This window comes from Nannospalax galili, unplaced genomic scaffold (genome assembly GCF_000622305.1).
Source record: "Nannospalax galili isolate Female #2095 unplaced genomic scaffold, S.galili_v1.0 scaffold1431, whole genome shotgun sequence".
NCBI lineage: Eukaryota > Metazoa > Chordata > Mammalia > Rodentia > Spalacidae > Nannospalax > Nannospalax galili.
In genome coordinates, this window is record NW_008329675.1 from 290,349 (window position 1) to 299,365 (window position 9,017).

The following is a 9,017-nucleotide window of genomic DNA, read 5'->3' on the forward strand; positions in this document are numbered from 1 at the left end:
AAAGTGTTCAACATCCTTAGTAATTAGGGAAATGCAAATTAAAACCACTTTAAGATTTCATCTAACCCCAGTCAGACTGAAGAGGCTGTGGAAAAATGGGAACACTCATTCACTGCTGGTGGTATTACAAACTTGTGCAACCTCTATGGAAAGCAGTGTGGAGAAATCTTAAAGAACTAAAAATGAACCTACCATATGAACCAATTCCTTGGCATACCTGAAGGACTCATCCTATTGCAGAGATACTTGTACAACCATGTTTGTTGCTGCTGTTTTCACAATAGCTAAAAGAAGGAAGCAACCTAGGTGCTACTCAACTGACGAGTGGTTAAGGTAAATGTGGTACATTTACATATAGGAATTCTACTCAGCAGTAAAGGAAGATGAAATAATCAAATCTGCAAGTAAATGGATGAATCTAGAAGCTGTTATAATAAATCAGTAATGCAGACTCAGAAAAACAAAAGATATATGTTCTCCCCCTAGCACCAAATCCTTATAAGGGAGTACATATCCTGATGTAACTGCAGGAACCAGGAAGTGGAAGGAAACAGGGAGGGAAAGGGAAAGAAGGAACCTGAGAGAGAAGACTAGTAGGAGACATTACTAAGGGAGAAATGTGCAAAAAGTAGGACGGGGAGAATTATAAAAGGAACTATGGAAATGGAGGGGAAGAAGGAGCTGTGACAGGAGCAGACAGAAATTATCAAGGGCGAAATTATCAAGGGAGAAAAATGGGGACACTTTAAATGGGGGCGGCAGGAAGGGAGGATAAGACATGGAGAGAAAGAGGAGTGCCTACTTAGTATAAAAACCAGGGGGAATCGTGTTAGTCCAAAAATCTACTGAAAAATTACACATATAATTATCTCTACAGGAGTCCTTGAGAGTAGCTGAAGACTACCTAACAAAAAACCGTGCTAGACAGGAGAAACCTTCCTTTGAGTTGTTGGCCAGGGTAGCCCAAGAGACTCCCAAAATTACACTATTGCCAATCCTTGATTATGTCCCAGAACTTGATGGTAAGACCCTATTGCTGAAGACAGGACATACTTTGGACACAGGATTGGGAGCAATGGAGCTGGAACCGACCTGGAAGCCACCTCCCCTGAAGGCCAGCTCTCATAGCTTTGGAGAGCACTACACAAGCTGCTAAGGGAGAATATCGATTGATGGTCCAACCCCAGCTTCAAGACCCAAAAATTAGATCAATGACCAGCACAGCAAATGATATTGGTGTAATAGTGGCACTTTTATCTTGGAGGTAATCAACAGCTACCTAATTGGACTTAAAGCCCACTCAATGGGAGGTAACTCATGTGTGGTACTGTAAACCTAGCCAAATATACATAGCTAGAGAGGTCATAGATCTTTGAGAAAACACCAAGGCTCTCTCATATCTATAGACAGATATAATTTCTTATTATATGCAAAGTATGGATCCTTAACTCTATAGACAAGTATCCCAGTCACAAACCATCAGAAAAGCTTGTTTTTGAAGAGACAGAGATAATTACAGAGTTCCACAACTGGTCACACACAAAGATTGTGAATTGCCCTAGCCTAAGTGACACATCTAGGATGCAATCTCTACACCTAAGGCTCATGGAACATAGAACAAGGGATGACTAGAACACTAATGCATGTTTCAATTCTCATCAATGATGTTGCGTCATACAACAGAGGGCCAGGAACACAAGAGGTAACAAATGGCCAAAACGCAGAGAATAAGAATCTACAGAGTGTGGATCCTTGGACAGGATTCCTATATTAAAATCTACCCACCCAGGGCTCAGGGACCATTGCAGAAGAGGAGGTGAAAAGACTGTAAGAGACAAGAAGAGGTGCATGAACATAGGGAAATAGTCCTTCAGACTCCTGGGACTCTTCTCATACAAACCTACAGCAATGGTGTCAGCATGCCCAAGACTCATGCAAACGTAAGCAGACAGAAACCCAGCACAGAATTGTGGAAATGAACAGCAAGCCCCAATCTCAGTCAGAGAATTATTGGCACCTGATCACTGCTGGGTGTGAAAGAGCTAATCTTCTTAAAGGGAAGGACTCTATAGGCTGACTAGATCGCAGTGGATGAACTTGCACTGAGGGACATATGAGGACACTTTACATGACAGGCCTTCCCAAATGACAGAATGTATGACTCCAGTGGGGGGCTATAGGACGGCACCAAAGAGGAAGACAGTATAAACATGATTTTCTGTATGAAATACACAAAAATTCAACAAAAAAAATGGAAGGAAGGAAGGGGGGGAGGGGGAAAGAAAGGAAGAAAAAAGAGAGAGAGAGAAAGAGAAAGAAAATGAAAAAATACAGGGCCACCGAGTTGGCTCATCAACTAAAAACACTTGCCTGAGGGCCTGAGTTTGAGGCCCTGAACCCACATAAAGATGGAAGGACAGGTCCAACTCCACAAAGTCATCCTCTGACTTTCACACATGCACTGTGGCAGGGACACACACACACACACACACACACACACACACACACACAATGATAAATACAATTTCGAGGAAAAAGATAATATATAAATAGGAGCTAGGGATAGAGCTCAGTTGATTTGAGTGCTTACTGCTCAGCTGATAGAATGCTTGCCCAGCATGCATAAAGCCCTGGTTCAGCCTCGAGCATGAACCAGGCATGGTGGTGCTGCACACCTGTAATCTCAGTGCTTGGGAAGCACTTGTTTACCTAGTATGTTTGCAGTTAGCATGGGCTATATGAGACCCTGTTCCAAAAAAAGCACATGAACTACTCCATGCCAACTGTTTAATACCACACCTTAAATAAGTGGGCAGGGGGCTGGAGAGATGGCTCAGAGGTTAAGAACACTGGTTGTTGTTGCAGAAGACCCAGGTTCAAATCCCAGTGCCCACGTGGCAGCTAACAACTGTCTGTAACGACAGTCCCAGGAGATCTGACAGCCTCTTCTGACCTCCACGGGCATTGCACGACACGGGTGCACTTACCTACATGCAGGCAATACACACATACACATAAAATTAAAAAAAAAAAAAAAAGTGGGCAGAATTATTAAATCTAATGACATTAAAAATTCCAGAAAGAGCACTGAATGAAAAAATTTTTTAAATAAAACCTGTCAAATAATCCACAATGCTCAAAATCTTTTTAAATAAATCCATAAAAATCTTAATAAAGCAGCATAAAAATTGAAAAAAATTTAAGTTTCAGATTTATACAGGGATTGAATTTTAGTCAAATCTAAGTTATTTCAGCAAAAATATCTCAAGGACATGAGTTGACCTGACTAGAGCCTAGGAACTCCAAATACCATGTGTCTCATTCACCACATCAGCTCTGATATGAACTGGGGTTGAATAAACACTGGTGGGAAGATATCAACATGGCCAACATCTGATGACTTGGCTTCTTGCTGACCTTCCTTGCTCAGGATGAATTCACTGACCTGGGAGGCTCTGCTTAGAGGCTTCTGCCACACTCCATGGGCCAAATCCATGTTCCAACTTGAAGATCAACTCAGGTTTTTTTATGCAGTGCCCTATGAGAAATTAAATGCACATTAAGCCAGAGTGCTAAATCAAGTCCGCTGATGAAAGATAACTGCTCTAATTCAGGAACCTGGATTTAGTCATTGAATCACAAAATTTCATTAGAGCTTTATAGACATGTGTTTCACTCATATAAAACATTATCTTTCAGTGGTATAAGACTTCATGATATATATCCAAAGTAATAATTTTAAGAAGATTTAAAAAGAAAAGTAAGAGACAAAACACAATAAAAATAGTATGATATCCTACTTAGGACACTTGAAAAAGAATGGGTAAACAAAAAAGAACCAGACAAAATTTTTAGAGCAGAAGACCTCCATTAACAAAATGATAAATAAATAAATAAATAAATAAAACATAAGAATCTATAAAACTCATAGCTCAAGCCAGGTGTGGTGGTACAAACCTTTAATCCCAGCACTTGGGAGGCAGAGGCAGGCAGATATCTATGAATTCAAGGCCAGCCTGGTCTACATAGCAAGTTCCAGGCCAGCTGAAGTTTACTAATTGATAAAAAAAAATTCTTTTTTGAATTTTATGTGTATGCATGTATTGCGTGCATTTATGCAAGTGCACCCGTGTCATGTAATGCCCACAGGGGACATTTGTTATATTTTTTTTATTTATTATTTTTATGTGTATGTGTGTATTGCCTGCATGTAGGTTAAGTGCACCCATGTTGTGCAATGCCTACAGAGGACAGAAGAGGCTGTTGGATCCCCTGGAACTGGAGTTATGGACAGTTGTTAGCTGCCATGTGGGAGCTGGGATTTGAACCCAGGTCGTCTGCAAGAACAGTCAGTGTTCTTAACCACTGAGCCATCTCTCCAGCCCCTGGTTTGCTTTTTAAATGAATCCAGGTAGATTTAGGAACAACATCTTTTAGCATCCAAAAACCATCATACAAAAGCAAACATTTGCCTCATAGTGTTTCAAAAGAAAAGCAATATGAACAAATTATCTATTCAGCACAGGAGAAACACAAACACAGACCCAAGAGTCTCACAGGGACTCTAATAGAGTCCCAGACAAATGATTCTGGGTTACATTGCAGCCTAATTGGTAAAACTCTTAAGCAAAGAGAATTCTGAGTAGTTGAAGACTGATGCCTCATCTAAAAGAACATGCACTACAGGGCTGGAGAGATGGCTCAGAGGTTAAGAGCACTGACTGCTCTTGCAGAGGACCCGGGTTTGATTCCCAGCACCCACATGGTGGCTATGAACCATCCTTAACTCTAGTTCCAGGGGAATCTGAAGCCCTCTTCTGACCTCCACGGCATTGCACAACACAGGTGCACTCACATACATGCAGGCAATACATTCATACACATAAAATAATAATAATAATAAATGAAATACTTTTTTAAAAAAACACACGGGCTGGGCATGGTAGCGCACGCCTTTAATCCCAGCACTTGGGAGGCAGAGGCAGGCAGATTTCTGTGAGTTCAAGGCCAGCCTGGTCTACATAGTGAGTTCCAGGACAGCTGGGGCTACAGGGAGACCCTGTCTCAAAAAGACCAAACACAAAAACAAAAAACCACACACTAGAGGAACAGACATATTCTAGGCAGTCATCGTACACACCAGTAAAACAATGACTTCACAGTTACACATCGACACAGCAACCAAACTACAGATGCAGTATCCCTTTCCATAGTGATGTCCACTGAACTGAAACATTCGTTCAGGAACAAGTGGAAATGCCAAGAGAATACAAGTAGTAAACTTCATATATTTGGGAAAATTCAAACTTACAACATTCACCTGGACCCCTATTAAAAGTTATAGAAGCAGCAAATTGGTGGGATAGGAGACTGTCCAACCAAGAGGTTGAGAAAATTTCTCCAAACAGTTCACCTGCAGTAGAGTCATTCAAAGAGCTCCAGGTTTGCAGCTTTTATGAGTTACCATCCAGGTTACGGTGGGCTTTTCAATGATATAGTTGCTTTTGAGTGGCCCATACTCTTAAACGATACTTGTATAAGTAATCCCAATAAACTCATTCATTCACTAAGTTGAACTTTCCTATAATCATTACTTTGATCCACTTGGGTTCCTTCTCTGGGGTGAGCAGATGGGCCAGTGTTGGGTTTCCCCAAGAAAAGTCTCATACAAAACAGCCTTGTACAAGTGAGAATGGATGTGTGAGGTGGAGCGCAGTAAGAGTAAGAAGTGCTGATGAGGCCTCCTTTCCCCAAATGCCATAGGATGCTGTGCTTGCTTGATATGACATGTGCCTTGCTTTGGGTAGTAAGACGTGCAACCAAGGCCCAAATGCTCTACACAGAGGAAGACTCCAGGTGGGCAGCCCATGGGGAAATCCTACTAGCAATGTCTTCCTGTGTGGTATGAAATGTTATGCTGCTTGAAGAGTGGCGTGGTAATGCTAATTACTCTAAGTTTAGCATGATAGTGTGAAACACAATGAAATGTGTCATAAGATTATGAAGATAATATGATTTAACAAACAAAGGCCAGGCATGGCTCACACCTTTAATCCCAGCACCGGGAAGGCAGAAGCAGGCTGATCTATGTGAGTTCAAGGCCAGTCTGGTCTACATAGTGAATGCCAGGCCAGCTGGGGCTACAGGGAGACCCTGTCTCAAAAAGACCAAAAAAAAAAGAACACATAAACAAGTCAAAGGACTAAAAGATAGGGACAAACTTCTGACTGAATTCACAAGAGAGAAATATTAAAGAAAACAGGATGAAATGAAGAAGGAAGTGAAAACCTCAATAAGCCAATTAGAAACAACAAAAGAAAGCCTCATGGATTGAATGAATAAAATGGAAAACAATATCAAGACTACACAATGAAGTTGAAGAGCTGGACCACTCAGGTAAAGATTATGAATTTTTTTAAAAAAACAGGAATGGAATATAAAGGAAATGTGGGACACCATGAAGAGACTAAATTTACACAGTGCAGGCCTAGAAGGAGAAACATCTCAGGTGAATGGTATTGACCAGATCTTCAACAGGACTACAGAAGGGAATTCCAAAAGTTCAGGAAAGACATACCCACACAAACACAAGAAGCACAGGCTGGGCATGGTGGCCCACACCTTTAACCCCAGCACTTGGGAGGCAAAGGCAGGTGAATCACTGTGGGTTTGGGACCAGCCTGGTCTACACAGTGAGTTCCAGGCCAGCTGGGGCTACAGGGAGACCCTGCCTCTAAAAGACCAAAAAAAGAAAGAAAGAAAAACAACAACAACAAGAAACAAATATAAGAAGCACAAATAGGACCAGAAAAGAAACTTCCCACAGCTTATCATAGTAAAAGCACTAAAAGTACACTTTGTCCAATTGACCTGTCTTTTAGAGATAGTGGGGTATTAAAGTCACCTGCTATTACTGAATTGGGGTTAATCTGTATCTTAAATTCCTATAGTACTGTTTTTATGAACTTGGGTACACCAGAGTTTGGTTCATATATGTTCGTGACTGTAATATCTATCTTCTTGGTCACTTGTTCCTTTGATCAAATGAAGTCGCCCTCTTTATATCTTCTGATTAGTTTTACTTTGCAGTCTGTTTTTTTCAGCTATTATAACTGCAACCCCTGCTCGTGCCTTAATAGCATTTACTTGGACTATTTTTCCCATCTTTTCACTTTAAGGTAGACCTATCCTTAAAGGAGAGATTGGTCTCTTGCAGATAACAAAAAGATGGATTTTGTTTTTTAATCCATTCAACTAGCTTGTATCTTTTGATTGGGGAGTTCAGGCCATTGATACTCAAGTTATTATGAAAAGATGTGTACTGGTTACTGTCATTTTAATTTCTGTTTTCATTCTTGGTCTAATTCTGTGTTTCCACAATTATACCTTCATTTAGGTTTTTCTTGGGTAAATTTTGTTCCTTTCTCCCTTTGTATTGCTTCACATATTCTCTGAAAGACTGGTTTTGTGGACATAAATTCTTTCAGCCTATTCATGTCGTGGAAGATTTTTCTTGTCCCTTCAGCTATAATAGACATTTTGTCAGGTAAATTATTCTGGGTTGGCATCTATGGTCATTTAGACCTGGGAATACTTTGGTCCAGGCTCTTCTGGCTTTCATAGTTTCCATTGATAAGTCAGCTGTAATTCTGATAAGTTTTCTTTTATATGTGACTTGTTTTTCTGTTGCAGCTTTCAGCATTCTCTCTCTGTTCTGTGAATTAAATGATACCATCAAATAGACATAACAGACAACTACCAAGTACTCTACCCACGCACAAAAAAGAATACTTTCTATTCAGCACCATGAAAGTTTTCTCAAAAATTGACCACATACTGGGGCACAAAACAAACCTCAACAAATACAAAAAAAGCTGAACTACTCCCATGTATTCTATCAGACCACAATAATAAGGCTTAAAACCAACACCAGAAGCCCTAGTAACTACAGGAACTAGTGAAAAAAGAACAACACACTCCTGAATGACAACTAGCTCAAAGAAGAAATTAAGAAAGAAAATAGCGTTCCTGGAACTATATGAAAAGGATAATACAACACACCAAAACCGCTGGGACACTTTAGAAGCAGTCCTATGAGGGAAGTTTATAGTTCTAAGTGCCTACATTAAAAAATCAGAAAGAACATGAATTCAATGACTTAACATTGCAACTTGAGACTCTGGAAAGGTGCCCAGCCTGGGGGCACACACCTTTAATCCAGCACTCAGGAAGCTGAGGCAGGCAGATCTCTGTGAGTTCAAGGCCAACCTGGTCTACACAGGTGTTTCAGGCCAGCTGGGGCTATAGGGAGACCCTGTCTCAAACAGACCAAGAAAAAGACTCTAGAAAGGCAAGAACAAACTAATCCCAAACCTAGCAGATGAGAAGAAATAACAAAAATCAGAGCAGAAATTAATGAAATAGAAACCAAACAATACAAAGACTCAATGAATCTAAGAGCTGCTTCTTTGAAAAGCTAGAAAGACCCTTATCCCAGTTAACCAAAAGAAATAAAGAGCAAATCCAAATCAACAAAGAAAGGGGAAACATCACAACACACACTAAAAAGATCCAAAACATCATAAGGGAATACTTTAAAAACTATTATTAAATAGATGAATACCTAAAAGCATGGGAACCACTAAAGTTAAATCAAGAAGCGATCAACAGTTTAAACAGACCCATAACATATAAGGAAATTAAAACAGTAATACAAAACCTACAGATTTGGGGGCTGGAGAGATGGCTCAGCGGTTAAAAGCATTGGCTGCTCTTGTAGAAAACCTGGGTTCAATTCCCAGCACCCACATGGCAGCTAAAAACTGTCTATAACTCCAGTTCTACAGAATCTGATACCTTCTTCTGACCTCCGTGGGCACTGCACAACACAGGCGCTCTTACACACATGCAGGCAATACACTCATACACATAAAATAATAATAATAATATATTTTTAAAAGAGTTGCAGGTAGAAAAGAAAGGCAACCTCATACAATCCATTCTGACCTTTATTAGTC

At 40.3% G+C, this 9,017-nt stretch overlaps 1 protein-coding gene across 1 annotated transcript in view; it reads right to left on the bottom strand.

The window, feature by feature from the left end:
• Positions 1-9,017, bottom strand: part of LOC103740513 (zinc finger protein 420) — a 41,974-nt gene that overhangs the window by 12,549 nt on the left and 20,408 nt on the right. The window contains exon 3 of the mRNA XM_008841160.2: positions 3,446-3,538. Coding sequence (XP_008839382.1) covers positions 3,446-3,538 — 93 coding nt within the window. The remainder of the gene's footprint in view (positions 1-3,445; positions 3,539-9,017) is intronic.